This window comes from Leptonychotes weddellii, chromosome 1 (assembly GCF_054177405.1).
Source record: "Leptonychotes weddellii isolate Sample4059 chromosome 1, ASM5417740v2, whole genome shotgun sequence".
Lineage (NCBI taxonomy): Eukaryota > Metazoa > Chordata > Mammalia > Carnivora > Phocidae > Leptonychotes > Leptonychotes weddellii.
The window spans coordinates 22,346,817-22,363,268 of record NC_138369.1 but is presented as its reverse complement, the minus strand read 5'-3'; the positions used below and the strand labels follow the sequence as shown (position 1 = coordinate 22,363,268).

At 47.1% G+C, this 16,452-nt stretch overlaps 1 protein-coding gene across 1 annotated transcript in view; it reads left to right on the top strand.

Annotated features, from left to right (window-relative positions):
- Positions 1–16,452, top strand: part of FAM107A (family with sequence similarity 107 member A) — a 52,413-nt gene that overhangs the window by 18,662 nt on the left and 17,299 nt on the right. The window contains exon 2 of the mRNA XM_031037148.2: positions 12,075–12,138. Within this exon, the coding sequence (XP_030893008.1) occupies positions 12,075–12,138 (64 nt within the window). The remainder of the gene's footprint in view (positions 1–12,074; positions 12,139–16,452) is intronic.

Here is a 16,452-nt window from a genome sequence, read left to right as displayed (position 1 = left end):
CAGTTCGGGCACCTGGCAGATGCCCAATTAATACCAGCTGCTCATCTCCACTTGAGCAAAGTAATCATTCGTCCCCCAGAAGGCTTTGAAACCCAAGGATTCATAAAGGGGAATGCATGGTCCTCATATACTGAGTTCTTGCTGTTTTACCCACACAGGATTCAGAGAGTTGGGGGGGCAGGGGCTGCCTCGTGCATTAATGACACACAAGCCATGACCCTGCCACCAGCTCACTACGTGAGTTCCTCAACTCCCTGTGCCTCAGTTTCCCTGTTTACCTAATGGTAATTAGATAATGATTACCTAATGGTTCTGAGTTTATCTGGCCCAGGAGCTGTTTTCAGCTGGGATACACTCTGAGCTGGAGGCCTGGAAGAACCAGTAGAAGGAATTGGATCCACATCTAATACCTTGGGGGAAACACAGGCTGGGATGTCTCTCTCCCAGTTATAATGATGTGAGGCTATGGGCAGAGCCTGAGCTCATTTTCCAAAGGAACCTTTCTTGAGAAATGTCTCCTAGCAACCAGCTCCGCCAATATACAATCTTCAGGGCCCTCTGCAGAAACACAAAGGCCTTTTGTGGCTCCCTTCTTCAACAGCCCAGGTTGGAAGTGCTTCTCAACCCAAGGTGCTAATGTGAAGCACAGAGAGCAGGTGGAGGGGGGCACACGGGGGGGTAGGGGATGTTGGGAGGGCATCCACCCACAGCCTCAGTCTCCTTCCTCTCTGAAATTGCCAGCAGTCTGGCTTTAGGGCTCAATACAAGAGCTTCAGAACTGAGTTCAAAACCAGGCTCCATCTCTTACCAGCTGAGTAGCCTTGGGCAAGTCACTGAACCTCTCCAAGCCACAGTTTTCCCATCTGTAAAATGGGGATAATAACATGGAGGAGGTTAGTGCTCCACCCAGATCCCCTGTACTCGTCCAGCACACCCAGCTGCCAGGTGCTATAAGCGTTGGCAGCTAACAGATACACTCTTCTTAGAACGATTAGCTGATGGGATGTGACTCACCCAGAGGTACTTGGGAGGTTGACCCGATCTGCCTGGTTATCCCTTCCCATGTCCTACAGCCAATGACCAACTAATGTAGAGGGATAAAAGACCAGTCCTCTTGCCTCAAAGCAGGACAACCCGGTACCATGTAGAGTCCAGACTTCCCCATGGGGTCAGGCTGAGACCAGACTTCAGCTGAACCCCCCCTTTGCTGAATTTCTCCTTCCCCATCCTGCTTCCCTCTCTTACTCCTTCACAGACTTCCTATGAATGCCCTCCCCCAGTAAATCACTTGCACGGAGTCCCCATTTCAGGCCCTCCTAGGAAATCCAGACATGAGAGTATCTACGTCTCAGGCCACTATGAGGATCTGATGAAAGAATGTGCATCAAGTACCAGCCAATGCGTGGCTTGCAGTGTGTGCTTAATACATTGACATCATTATCCTCCTCCTCCTCATTATTATTATTGTAATTACAGACAGCCCTGGGATCAGAGGGGGCTTCTAAAGTGGACAAGAGTTGGGGACAGTCTTGGTGTGAGGGGAGAGTTGCACTTAGACTGGCTAACATAGTTGAGACAGAGTTATCAGCTTTCTTTGCTTCCTAAATAAATATTAATATATTATTTTTCCTATTATAAAAATAATACAAGCTCATTGCCAAAAGATGAATAAATAAACCCCTCAGCAATGCAAAAAATGACAAAAATGAATGAATGAATGAATGAATAAAATTTCCCACCACTTGAGTATAATCACTGGAGACATTTTCCTTCTACCCTTCCAAACATTTCCCACAAAAATTCACATAATATACATATGTAGACACACATACACACACATATACATGCAGACATATAATTGATATATGTAACATATGTATATGTATATATATAATATGTCCTATCTATAGCATAACACTATATATGTAATAATATACATATAGCTAATTTTGTTACTGATAAAAATGGAATCACAAATACTATTTTGTAACCTGGTTTTTTTTTTTCCACTTGATTTTCATATATAGATAGTGGGCATCTTCCATGTTAGTAAACATGAGTCTACAATATCAGTTTTAGCCAAAGATTGTTACCTTTTATGGAGATAACACAGTTTATTTTAATCAATTCTCTACCTCTGGATATTTACCTAGTTTCAATCCTCTTACTATCATGAACAATGCTGGTTAATGCAAATCCTCGAGCATGTATCCTTATGCATATGTTTGGCTGTTTCCTGAAAACAAATTCCTAGAAATGGAAGAGTATAGATATCAGAGCACACACGTTTCCCTGCAGGATGACTGTCCTCTCAACACTCCCTCCAGGAGGACTGGCGTGTCCATTTCCCCGCACGAGGTATCCAACGGTCTCCAATACTAGGTACCATTTTTGTTTTAATTTTTGCCACTCTGATAGGTTGACAAATAATACTGCATTGTTCCTTCAGTGTTCATTTCTTTGGTTTCTGGGGAGGCCAACCATCTTTTCTTACACTTGTGGGCTGTTTGGATTTCGCCTGCTGAGAATCGCCATTGTCCAGTCCTTGGCAAGGCCCTTCTAGATATCTCCTCTCCTCCCCCTTCCCCACCCAGATCCACAGGCTCAGTGGCTCCCCTAGAGTGTTTCCTACAGGATTTTTCTCCCAGGAAGGCAGAGTTTTTGCCCTCAGACTCCAGCAGCCAGCCAGAGCTGGGATTAGTAGGGATCCAGGTCCCTGACTCCCGGGTGCCCTCTTGCCAAGTTCCCTCTCCTGCCCTCCCCTCCCCGTCCATGTCCCTACACCAAGGAGACCTTAGAAACCAGATCTGCTTAAAGAGAAACTTTCTCCAAAATTCCAAACCCACCCAGCAAATGCATTCCGGAGGTGATTATTAGCAATGGTTTGAGGAATCTTGTCAGAAGAACCTACTAGAACATTCCTTTAAAGTCCAGTGATCCTGAGAAGTTTAAAAGGAGATTTTACAAATGCCAAGATCTTTCACAGTTGAAAATACCCCAACCATTACCCCAGCGATACCACTGGTAAGATTTTTCCCTCTGGTGGGTGAACTTACCCATATACAGAAAGACGTGTGTTAAGTGCTCATGGAAACATTGCTGACCCTTGAGACAGCCTTGAGATATCATAAAGTGACAAAAGCAAGTTATGGAATAGTGCATTTAGTCTGATCCCTTTCGCACTTTTCAAAAGGATAGATCAGAATGGTCTGAGATGTTTAATGAAAGTGGAACCAATTCCTGTGTGGGCACATAAGAAACTTCCCACAACGGTGTCACTGGGAGGAGGATTGGGGTTTAAAGTATTCGGAGATTTTTAGGTCCCACTTTATACCCATCTTCATTATTTAAATTTTAGCATGAATATGTTTTATCACTATGTAATGAAAAACCTTGAAAGTTTAAAAGTGAGCCTACGACGCATCATTGTGGTAACAGTCTGACTGTCGACTAGCTTACTGAATGTCAAATATGTGTTGCCACTGTACATTCTCTCATTTAGTCTTTTTTTTTAAGATTTTATTTATTTATTTGAAAGAGAGAGAGAATGGGGGGAGGGGCAGGAGAGGGATAAGCAGGCTCCCTGCTGAGCGGGGAGCCTGACACAGGGCTCGATCCCAGGACCCCGGGATCATGACCTGAGCCGAAGGCAGATGCTTAACCGACTGAGCCACCCAGGCACCCCTTCTCTCATTTAGTCTTAAAACAAGTCATATTTTGGGGTGCCTGGGTAGCTTCATTGGTTAAGCACTTGCCTTTGACTCAGGTCATGATCCCGGGGTCCTGGAATCGAGCCCTGTGTCAGGCTCCCCGCTCAGCAGGGAGCCTGCTTATCCCGCTCCTTCTGCCCCTCCCCCATTCTCTCTCTCTTTCAAAAGATAAATAAAATCTTAAAAAAAAAAAAAAAGCCCTATTCTGATACCCGTTTTATGCATGAGGAAACTGAGTTAAGAGGTTTGTTAAGACCACATCTGATTATAATAGTTGTGGTTCTTGCTGCAGAGCTTGGTTCCGGTGCCCGAAAAGAGAGCCAGCTGTGTGTGGGCTGTGTGAGAACTGCTGGGAGTGGGTCCCTCCTGGCGAGCTGGCTGGCTTCCCACTGGGACAGCCGCTCTGTCACCTGCACCCGTAACCCTGCAGTTTCTCTCCTTCTCGTGACCCGACTGTCTAAAGTCGCACTGTCCAATACAGGCCACCTAAATTAATTAAAATTAAATAAGACTAAAATTTCGGTTCCACAGAAGGACTAGCCACATTTCAAGGGTAGAACAGCTGCATGTGGCCAGGGGCTACCATATTGTCAGCACAGATACCAAACATGTCCATCGCTGCGGAACATTCTGTTGGATAGAACTGCCTTATCACAGCATTAAAGCTGGGCTGACCTGGGCTCACCCTGCTCTTCCACTTACCAACGGGGTGCACTGCACAGGTTATTTGACCTTTCTGAGCTCCAGTGTTCTCATCTGTAAAACAGGATGACCATACAGCTACCTCACTGGGCTGTTGCAGGGGGTTACTTGCAATCATGCCTATTGCATGGTTGGCCCAATGCCTGCCACATGAGCAGCTCAAAGGGTAACAAGGAGGGTAGGACTCTGCAGTCAGACAATTTTATCACCTTGGGCATGTCACCTCACTGCTCTGAGCCCCAGCCTCGTAGGGTGAATGGCACCTACCCTGAACGAGTGCTGTGAGCATGAGAGCATATGATTGGTGCTCAGGGAGGGTCAAGTACCTTTTCCCCTTTCTGAAAGGGGGTTTCCTCTGTCAGACAAACCGTTTCCATAAGACCCAGAAGTAAAATACTCCAGAAGAAGGAACCCAGAAAGCCAATTTACCAACAAAAGAAGGCTCAACCAAGGCACCTGGGTGGCTCAGTCAGTTAAGCTTCTACCTTTGGCTCAGGTCATGATCCCGGGGTCCTGAGATCGAGACCCATATCGGGCTCCCTGCTCAGTGGGGAGTCTGCTTGTCCCTCTGCCCCTCCCCCCCCACTTGATCCCGGGGTCCTGAGATCGAGACCCATATCGGGCTCCCCTCCCCAGTGGGGAGTCTGCTTGTCCCTCTGCCCCTCCCCCCCACAGAGAGCATGCATGTATGCTCTCTCTCTCGCTCACTCTCTCTCTCTCAAATAAGTAAATAAAATCTTTAAAAAAAAAAAAAAGAAGGCTCAACCTCCAAAATAAAATGATCATGGGATATTGTTTGTCACCCACCAGATTGGGGGAGGAAGGAAATAGTTTGAACATTTTATTGAAGAATAACATACATACAGAAAAGTGCACCTATCATAAGCATGACACTCAATGAATTTTGAGAAACTGAAAATATTTGTGTAGCCACTACTGAGATCAAAAAATACACATCAACAGCATCCCAAAAGCCCCCTCATGCCTCTTCCCATCCACTATCACTCCCCACTATCCTGACTCGTAATACCATAGACTCATTTTCAGTAGACAAACCTAAAGATTCATAACACCCAGAGTTAGTGAGAGTGTAGACAATCCAGTAATCTCAGACACTGAGGGTGGGCGTGTGAAATGGTACAGCCATTCTGGACGGTAATTTGGTAGCATCTGCTAAAATTTAGCATTGGCCCGGCATTTCCACTTCGTAGTGTCTGCCCTAGAGAATCGCCCACATCCACGCACAGACAGGCAAGCACATGGATGTTTGGAGCAGAATTATTTGTAATAGCGACAAATTGGAAAAAAAACCTACATGTCCAGCTAAAAGGGATCGGTTGAGAAAAAAAAAACAACTATGGGCATCACACTATATTTTACACAGCAGTAGATCAAAATAGTGAAGAGGATGCACATGTATTGCATGGAAATATCTAAAAGACATATTATAGAGTTTAGAAGGCAAGCTGCAGACAAATGAACAAAACATTCACACACACAGCATCAACAACAAGTGGTAAGTCTGGGGCAGGGGCGCGATGGGGTTGAGAGGGGGCAGTAAGGAGAAATGTTACTCTTCAATTTATATGCGCTTAGGTTTTCCAAATGTTTAAAGCAGCAGGTTTACATTTATATATCTAGTACTTGTGTGAAATACTTTAAGAGCTTTCAAGGATAATGAAACAACACAAAGTCCAGGCCAGGAGAGGAAGGTTGCCCCTCTGGCTCCTGGGGGAGGGGGGGTGGCTCCTGGCCCCGTGCCCCAGCTTGGGTTGCGGGAGGGCAGAGTTCCGGGTCTCTGAGGCCCGAGGGGCTGAAATGAATGGAGCTGTCAGAAGACCCTGGAGACCAGAACCATGGAGTCTTCCTTTGATGGAAGACGGTGCCCTGGTTACCGCACTCAGCTGAGAACCCAACACCAGTGTGACTAAGTGGACCCCTGGGAAGGAGCAAGTCCCAGGGTCTGGCCCTCTCCAAACAGTACCCAGCACTTTAAAGGAAGGATTGCTGGGTTTGATTCTCTCCACTCCTGGGCGATGGAGGACAGGGAGGCGGCTTTGTGAGTGTGAGGTGCTAAGGCAGAGGTTCAGGAGACACCCGATGACACCCAGTGGCCATGCACTCAGGAGTGGGGAGCAGGATTTGGGGAGCAGCAAACAAGGGTCCATATTAAAAATATTCCACCTTTAAGAATTAGCTTTGGGGGGGCGCCTGGGTGGCTCAGTCGTTAAGCGTCTGCCTTAGGCTCAGGTCATGATCCCAGGGTCCTGGGATCGAGCCCCGCATCGGGCTCCCTGCTCAGCGGGAAGCCTGCTTCTCCCTCTCCCACTCCCCCTGCTTGTGTTCCCTCTCTCACTGTGTCTCTCTCTGTCAAATAAATAAATAAAATCTTTAAAAAAAAAAAAAAGAAATAGCTTTGGGGGCGCCTGGGTGGCTCAGTCGGTTAAGCGGCTGCCTTTGGCTCAGGTCATGATCCCAGGATCCTGGGATCGAGCCCCGCATCGGGCTCCTTCCTCAGCGGGGAGCCTGCTTCTCCCTCTCCCTCTGCCTGCCACTCCACCTGCTTGTGCTCTCCCTCTCTATCTCTGTCAAATAAATAATAAAAAAAAAAATCTTAAAAAAAAAAAAAAAGAATTAGCTTTGCAGGGGCACCTGGGTGGATCAGTCAGTTCAGCTCAGGTGGTGATCCTGGGGTCCTGGGATAGAGAGCTCCCCCGACGCCCTGTCACAGAAGGGCTCCCTGCCCTTCCCCCAGCTCCTGCAGGCACTCTCTCTCTCTCAAATAAATAAAATCTTTAAAATAAAAAAAAGAATTAGCTTTGCAGGGAGGCTGGCCCAGTTGACTCCATAGAGAAGGGTTCCTTAACGTCTCTGAGCCTCAGCTTCTTCCTCTGTAAAATGGGGTGCAGGTTCTTGCCAACACACACGCACACACACACACACACACTCAATTCGTGAATGTGGCAAAGACTGCAGACTCCCGAGTCAGACTGCCTCCAGTCTCACTGCAGAGCTGCTACTTGCAAGCTGTGTATCCTAACCTGCTCAGGCCCGCAGCTTCCTTCCTCATCCATACAGCAGGAGCCCCCCTCTCCCCTGAGTTCAAAGGACTATCGTGCAGCTTCAGTGCGACCACATTGGTAAAGTCTTTTCACAGAGTTCGGCTCTAGGATGTGCTCAGTAAATATGTGCGACAATTTTAAACTACTTTTGGTGCTAAGCACCTATCTATGTGCCAGGAACCATGCCAGACATTGAAGACACAGACCTGAATAAGTCACAGCACCTGTGCTCGGGGTGTTTCCAGTTTAATGGTGGGGGGGGGGATAAATGAGGACACCCAGAGACACACTTCCGTCTGACATGCTCTAGGTTACGAGGACAAATACTCTGAGGTCCTACCCTCATCTCTTCCAAGGTCAGAACTCAGGCCCCTCTCTGTTCATCTAAGATGCAATTTTGCTAATACCTCCTTTCCCTCCCCCACCAGTCCAAAGGATTGGGCACAGAAGTGACCTGTATGTGTTTAAAACAAAATTGATGTTGTGAAGATGTCAAAAGCACAACACACAAACTGATAAAATCACTGGTGACAGTATCTAGTAGTGGTAAATAGTCACCTATCTTATGACCTGCAATTCCACTGCTGGGTATTTCCCCAACAGAAACCAGCGCTGTGTGTACCCAAAAAGTCATAGAAAGTTGTTCATAGCAGCTTTATTAGTCATAGTCTAAACTGGAAACCACGCAAATGTCCAACCACAGGGGAACTGCTGATACAGACAACAACATCAATGAATCTCAAACAAGCTCTCGAGTAAAAGAAGTCAGACCCCAGTGAGTAAATGTTCCATTCATATGAAGTTCTAGAACAAGAGAAACAAATCTATGGTGGCATCATTTAGAATTAGTGCTTACGCGGGGAAACGGTGGCCAATGACTGAGAAGGGGAACAAGGGAGCCTTCTGGGGTGCAAGGGGTATTTTATATCTCGATCTTGGAGGTGGTTGTTTGGGTGAATACATATGTAAAACTTTGTTGAGCTACACACTTAAAATTAGTGCATTTTATGTATATGTGTTATATTTCAATTTTTAAAATATTTTCAGACAAACAAAGCAAGGTCCCTTAAGTGTAACTTGGTGCATGCATCCTGTGGGGAAGACTAAGAAGGACGTGTGATGGGTCCATAGTCTCCTTGACACTTCTAAAATACGTGCATCAGTCTCCAGGGGAAGCAGCAGAGCAAAGTGGAGGACACAAAACTTTGTGGGATAGGCTCATTGAAGGTCACCAAGGACCAACCCCGAAAAACTTTCTCAACAATGAGGGCATGAAAAAGAAGCAGGTGGTGGCCACAGTAAGGTCAGGAGAAATGCAAATGCAAACACACGGAGTTGTGTTCAGCCATAGTTGGGTATGTTGTTCCCTACACAATAGTATTTCCTCTGGAAAGTGTGTGTGTTAACTTTCACTAACCAAAATTATAACTAAGTAGCATCTTCCAACCCTGAAAGTGTGTGAGCAAATGAGAATTGGTTTATTTATGAGCACAGTCCTTGAAAAAGACTATCAATGACCAGTAATGTGTCAGCAAATTCAATTCAGCTTTGCCTTTGCAAGGGGTTGCATGCAAGTGGGGTGTTTTTTCACTCACCAAACTCCAGTCATTGAAGGGAGAGAAGAATCTGTCTCAATCACTGATGTGTTACTGGACACGGGATGGCCTGATTTTCCAACAAGTCTTTCATGCAAGGGGGGTTGGCGAGCGTGCAAGGGACAATTCTTTGAACTCCAGATCTGGGAGCTGCTCCTTATGAAATTCTGGCTTTGTAATGCTAATCTTGCCCTTGGGCCCCAGCCCCACTTCCCAGGTCTGTAGGGAGATGTGAGAAGAAGCTCAGATCCCCTTCGAGCCCTCTGGAGCAGGTTCTTTTTCTATGTCCTGGAATTTTGTTCCAGAGATGAAGTTACTTGTCTTCTTAATCCCTTTGTCAAAAACCACAAAAGAGGCTTGGCCAAATCCCAAACACCCTCCCTTTCTATGCCCCCCAGGGTGGCAGAGTTCAAGATGGGAACACCCTGGGGAAATGTCAACACCCCAGGCCCTTCTGTGCACCTGAATAATCCCTGGGCAGACAGCAGGGTCCTCCCTGGTGGGTTCTGACCCTGGCTTGCTCTTTGGAATTGCCCGCTTCCCCATACAGTCCAGAGCTCCCTGTGTGGGTGCACACACTCATTCACTCATTCACTGCATTCCTTCTTTCAACAAATCCTTATCAGACATCCAGGCCAAGCCCAGCTCTGGAGTGCACCCTGGGGAGACAGCTGCGAACCCAGTCCCCCCCACTCAAGACTTGTACAGTCTGATGGGGGAAATGGGGCTCAAACAATAACTCAGTGGTGAAGAGTCATATAAGGGAAATTTGGGGTGCTGGAGCACATGATTGAGGGGGACCTCCTTGGGGAAGTGGCATTTCAGCTGAGACTTAATGGATAAGCAGGAGAAGCCGGGCAGAGCTGGGGAATACACAAGGGTTGAGGGACCAGCTAGTGCAAAAGTAGGAGGTGAGAAACAGCACGGCTTTGGAGAACCCAACAGAACTCTTAGTGGCTGGAGTGTGAGGTGTGAAGGAAGGTGGCCCCTGTTTCCTGCTGACTTTCCCTCATGTGACTGCCCCTGCATCCCTTCCACTCCAGCCACCTGGCAGCCTTGCTCTTCCCTGAGCCTTCTGGCACACTCCAGCCTCAGGACCTTTGCTCTAGCTGTTCCCTCTGTCTGCAACACTCTTGCCCAAAATATCTGTCTGGCTAACTCTCCCACTTCCTGCAAGTTTGTGTTCACATCCCACCTTCTCAATGAGACCCTCCGGGCAGCCAGTTATTACTACATACGGCCCCCACTTACCACTAACCTTCTCCCCCCTCCTCTAATTTCCCTCTTTTCCATAGTACCTGTCACCTTCTAACATACTATCTACTTTACTTATTCATTCATTATGCTTATTGTCTAGCTCCCCCACTAGAATTCCAGGTCCACAAGGCCAAGGACCTTTGTCTGTTTTCTTCACTAAGGCATCCCAAATCCTTGAACATATGAAGGAACAGATAGGTGGTATTTGAGAGGGTGGCAGGTAGGGTCTGGGTTGCAAGGCCTTAAAAGCCAGGGTAAGTCATGTGAGTTTGATCCCAAGTGCAAAGAGAAGGTACCAAAGGGTTTTCAGTAGGGCAAGAGTGGAGTCTGAGTTACATTTTAAAAGCTTGCTCTGGAGTCTGTGTGAAGAAAAACTTGAAAGAGGGCAAGCTACTGCAGGCGTCCAGGCACAGTGGTGCCTGGGCTAGGGTTGGGGCATTGGAAGAAATGGATGGATGGAAAAGATGGCAGGAAGTGGACTCATCATGCCTTGGTGATCTAAGCACTGTGGGCTTGTGACAGGGCAAAGAAGAGCCCCAGGCTCCTGTCTGAGCCACAGGGCCAGAGTGGAGTCATTTGACAAAATGGGGGGACAGGGGAGGAACAGGTTGGGGGGCTGGAGTGATCAATAGTTCTGTCTGGACATTGGTGCGTAGGGCCTATTAGACTTTCAAGTGGACATGTCAAGCAGCCTGTTGGCCAAAGTTTAAGCTCAGAGTGAAAGTCTGGATTGGAACTATGCATTTGGGGATCATTGGCTTAGAGTTGTTTTTAAAGTCATGACAGTATTGGGGCGTCTGAGTGGCTCAGTCATTAAGCGTCTGCCTTTGGCTCAGATCATGATCCCAGAGTCCTGGGATTGAGCCCCTCATTGGTCTCCCTGCTCTGCGGGAAACCTGCTTCTCCCTTTCCCACTCCCTCTGCTTGTGTTCCCTCTTTTGCTGTGTCTCTGTCAAATAAATAAATAAAATCTTTAAAAAAAATAAAATAAAATAAAGTCATGACAGTATATAGAGAGAAGAGGTCTAAGAACTGATTTTGAGGACCAAACCTGGAAGCCTTCTGAGTTGGCCCTTGAAGGATGAAGAGTTTGCCAGGAAGGTAAGGAGAAGGTAGTTCAGGTAAAAGCAACAGCAAGGATAAGAACTCAACATAAAAGAATATGGATCTCAGTGCTCTTTGAAACTGTCAAGGTCATCAAAAACAAAGAAGGTCTGAAAAACTATTACAGCCAAGAGGAGCTCAAGGAGACCTGACAACTAATGTAACCTGGTATCTTGGATAGGATTCTGGAACAGAAAAAGGACATTAGGTAAAAACTAAGGAAACCTGAATAAGGTATGGACGTTAGTTAATAATAACGTGTCAATATTAGCTCATTAATTGTAACAAATGTGCCATACTACATACATCTACATCTACATACATATAAGATGCTCACAGAAAAACTGGATGCAGAGTATAAGGAACTCTCTGTACTATCTTCTCAATTTTTCTCTAAATCTAAAACTGTTCTTAAAAATCTATTTTTTTAAAAGAGCATGTCTCATAAATGGCCACAACATGCACGTGTGCATGCATATACATACACACACTCTAAGGATGATAGTAATTTGTTTCCCTGGAGAGGAATTTGACCCTGATCAGTCCCTCCTGTGGGAACTCAGGGACATTATGAATATCTCTTCAGTCCTCCCCTGCCAAGGAACAGGGGGTCCTCACTCCACCTACTTTCCTTCTGTTCACAGAAAGAATACTCTCCTCAGGCCATATTCCATAATGAAAATGAGAAGCAGAGACTAAATGGCTCAGGTAAGTCAGACCCACCTAGAATTCCTCAGGAGTGCAGCCAGAGTTAATCCTTTTCAAATGTTCTGTAAAAGCTCATTACTTAGTCACAATTTTCCTGAATACCCCACCTTGTTCAACAGCTAGCTTTGTTTCCCCCCTGCAGCAAAAGCTTTGGCACCATCTGGGTTCCAATTTCAGCTCCATTACTAACTAGTTATGTGATTGTGGGCAAGTCACTTGAACCTTATTTTCCTTCTCCCTAAAAGGGGCATAATCATACTTGATCAAAGAGTGGATTAAATGAGATTAATAATAAATTATATATAATTTCATCCTCTAAAGAATGGCTATGAAATAGTCAATGCCAAATGTCTGTGATTTTGCCTGGCACTCATGATGGTTGGTTGTTGATGAGACATGATCATCTGACCAATCAGTGACGTCCCCAAAGGTCAAAGTGTGTCACTTGGGTCCTTGGAACTGGGGGTGGTAACTGAAGAGCAGAGAAGTACAGAGATCTCTGAGTCACAGCAGAAGCTGGGCCTGGAAAGTGGCAAAGGACCAACTAGAGAGGACTTGGCTGACAGCTGGCCTAGGGGGCACCAAGGCTGGAGAGGACACAGAAGCACAGGGAGACAGTACTGATTTGCCAAAACTCCAACAGCCAGCTCAAGATTCTCTGGCGCACATAGGCACAGCCTTGAACAGAGGCCATCCAGTACCCTGGACAGCTCCAGAGGGTCTCTAGATTTCAGGGGCACTAGTTTTGTGAGTGGAGAACTGGATTAAGTCTTGGATCTTTCAACTAGCTATGTAAGCATGGGTAAGCCACCTCACCTCCCTGAGTCTCAATGACTTCATCTCTCAACTGGAGATAACACCTACCCTTCAGCACTTCCGTGCAGCGTAAATGAGATAATAGAGGGGCAGCAGAGCAGAGTGACCCAAGTCTGAGGTTGGACTACCAGAGTGTGTCCCAGATCCATACTGTGTGATCCCAGGTAAATTGCTGACCCTCTCTGAGCCTCAGTTTCTTCATCTGCAAAATTGGAAGGCTAATAGACACTAATGCATAAGATTGTGAAGTTAAAATGAGATAGGACATAAAGTACACAATGAACGTTAGTTTTTATATTAGAAGAAACAGCACAGCACCAAACAGAGTAGATAATCAAAATTGTCAGTTTCTTGTATCTTCCAAATCTGCCTGGTTGACTTTGCTCCTCCACCTTTAGACTCTTTTGGTTGGTCCTCCCATCTCTGGCTATTAAAGGAATTGTACAAACTGGGAGAAAACAGTCTAGTGGAGTCCCACCACATCTTGCCTCCTACAGTAAAGCTCCCTGCTTCTCAGTGCCACCTCACCCCAAGACACTTTTTTTAATACCAGTATATAGTGTTTGTTCTGCCCTAGCCACTGTTCTAAGATTATATATAATACATATACTGACTATATATAATATAGTTGACTATATATATATAGTCAGTATATAGAATACATATAGTCAGTATATAGAATACATATACTACATAGACATACATATTACCTTCATAACTCTGTGGAAATAATAAGTACTGTGGTTATCCCCATTTTACAGATGAGAAAACTGTGGCTCTGAGAGGTTAGGTAATTAAATCGTGGGATCACACAGTTATTAACTGGTGGCACTGGGACGTGATCCCAGGGATGCCACTTCAGAATCCCACACCTGCTTGTAGCATTCAACGAGGCCAGCGGCCAGGGAAATGAAGAAATGGAGAAGAGTAGGTGGGAGACCAAGGCCAGAAATCAGGACATCGGGTTCTCCCCTGGCCCTGGAACCCGGGGGTCAGGAGTCTTCACACCGGACCCTGCTGTGCGGGCAGGCTACCTGCCCTTGCCCCTGCCCTCTATCCCTCCCCCGCGGCGCCTCCTCGCCGGGCGCTCCCGCCTCGGTGGTAACTCGATCTGCAGCAGGGTTTGGGCCTTGGTTCGCGCGTCACCGCTGCGGAGGCACTCCGGCTCCAGAGTACTATCCTCCGGTGCGCTCCCGGTCCGCAGTGCCGGCTCCACAGTCGGGCGCACAGGCGCATGGCGCAGAGGCTGGGCGAGCGGCCACGGGACCCCGCCGAGGCCACGGGTCTCTACCGGGCCGTGTTGCTCCGGTCCGGTAAGTGAGGGCAAGGCCTCCCCGCCCCTACGTCGTGGAGAGCTCGAGAGGGCAGGGCGGGCACCCCGCGCTCAGGCTGACCAGCCCGCCGCCGCCGAGCACCTCGGTCCCCCCTTCATTGCTCTGCTTTCCTCCCTTCTTTCATTCTTTTAAATTACTTTTCCACGTTCTCCTTTCATTCCTTCTTTCCCTCCTACATTCTTCCTTTTGGGGACCTATCATTAGATATATCGCTTTATTCCAGTGTGTGAGCGTGCCCCCCCCCCCCAACAAATACACACATACACACTCACTCCGTTTCGTAACTATTGAAAGTGCGGCAAGGTTCCATCTCCTGGCGGGTCTCCAATGAGCGCGAAGGCGTTTGTGAGCGTGGGAGAGGGGCAAATGGGTAAGACCGGAGTTGCTTGTAGTGGGGCACGAAGAAGCACAGACGCATAGCCGCTGGTCATGTCCAGCGAGGTATTACATTAGCGGCGGAGGGGCAAGAGAGCAAGTTAGAGGAAGGGGAGAAACCATTTTTCTATATATTATGCATGTAAAGAGAAAAAGATTTAGAAGGAAACATACGGTGGTTATTTTCAAGGATGAGAGTTGGATGACAAGGTGTTTCTTTTTTTCTCTCCTATTTGCCTTTTTGTTTACTTCTTTGCAGTAAGCACATACTACTTTTCTACTCAGGACAATAAGAGATGTTTTCTTTAGGAAAATGAAACAAACATGGTATATAGTCCGTGTAAAAATAATTGGGAAAACCGAAGATGTAGAAAGAAGAAAAGGAAGGTGTGCAGTAAGCGTTTGGGGCGGCTCCCTCTAGACCTTGTGCTTGGAAAGAGAGGTTTAGGGAAGGTGAAAATCCTTCTCAAGCGAGGTCCCTGCCAGTTGGGGTAAGTGATTAGAAAGTGTCAGGGGACTTGGGCTCACGGGGCAGCTACGATCTGCCGATCTGCCGATCTGCCGTGGGCAAGGAGCCCGCCCCACCCAGTGGTCCTGCCGCCGGACCCCTGGAGCCAAAGGCGCGAGGGGAGTCATTGGCAGCACGTCTGCACGGGCCCCGACCCACCAACTCCCCTGACCCTCCCCCGCCCCCCGCGACGTCCGTTCTGGGAGCGACTGCCTCTCTTACTTAGACTGGCTCCGCCCTGCGGAGATCCCCACACGGAGCTACTGCTTGGGAACATTGAAACAACGGTTTTCTTAAGTCCAAAAGCAAGAACTGGCGAAGACTTCAGGACTCCCGGCGCCTTCCTGGGGGAGGGTCTTAAATCTGGCTGAGCTGGGGCAGGCAGAAAGGGAGGAGCTCTATAATTCCATGAATCCGATTTCAAACCCCAGCTCCAGCGATTTTCCCGCAAAGCACTCCTAAGTGTTCCCATCCAGTTCCTATCTTCTCACAAAGATGAGGAGGGGCTATCTAATCTGAAGACGCTGTGCTCCGCCTAGCCCGGAGCTGCAGCGATGAGCCTCATTCAAAAGGCAACATTTTTCACTAGCAACCTATTCAGAATAGCAGACATATCAGAGTCATCCCACGGGCCCTACTTGCCTGCCCTGTATCTGTACCACTCGCAGCTACAAGCCAGGGAGGGGGCAAGGCCTTTGACTTTGTGCTAGGCACTGCTGGCTCATTCATTCTTAAGTACCCTACAAGGTCACTGCTAATTGTCATCCCCATTTAACAGATGAGGAGACTGGGCTTTAAAGAGCTTAGCTGCTCACCCATGGTCCTGCTAAGAGAAAGCTTCTATCCCACTATGGGGTAGAAAACACTTAGTGCCAACTTAGGTCCATCCAGGCCAACTTCTGCACACCTCCTGAGACTAGTAATAATAACGGCCAATAATGCTGATCACCTGTTATTGCCACTCGCTTTGCCAAATGCTGTACATCTGTCAACTCATCAATGTAATTCCGTTATTCCTTCCACCAATATATACTGACCACCAGTATGCACTACCCCCATACAAGGCACATGGATGTATTCATAAATATAACAGATATGTCCCTCCTCTCAGGGAGGTAAGAAGTATTAACCTCCTTTTTTTTTTATGTTATGTTAGTCACGATACAGTACTACATTAGTTTTTGATGCAGTGTTTCATCATTCATTGTTTGCATATAACACCCAGTGCTCCATGCAGTACGTGCCCTCCTTAATACCCATCACCGGGCTAACCCACCCCCC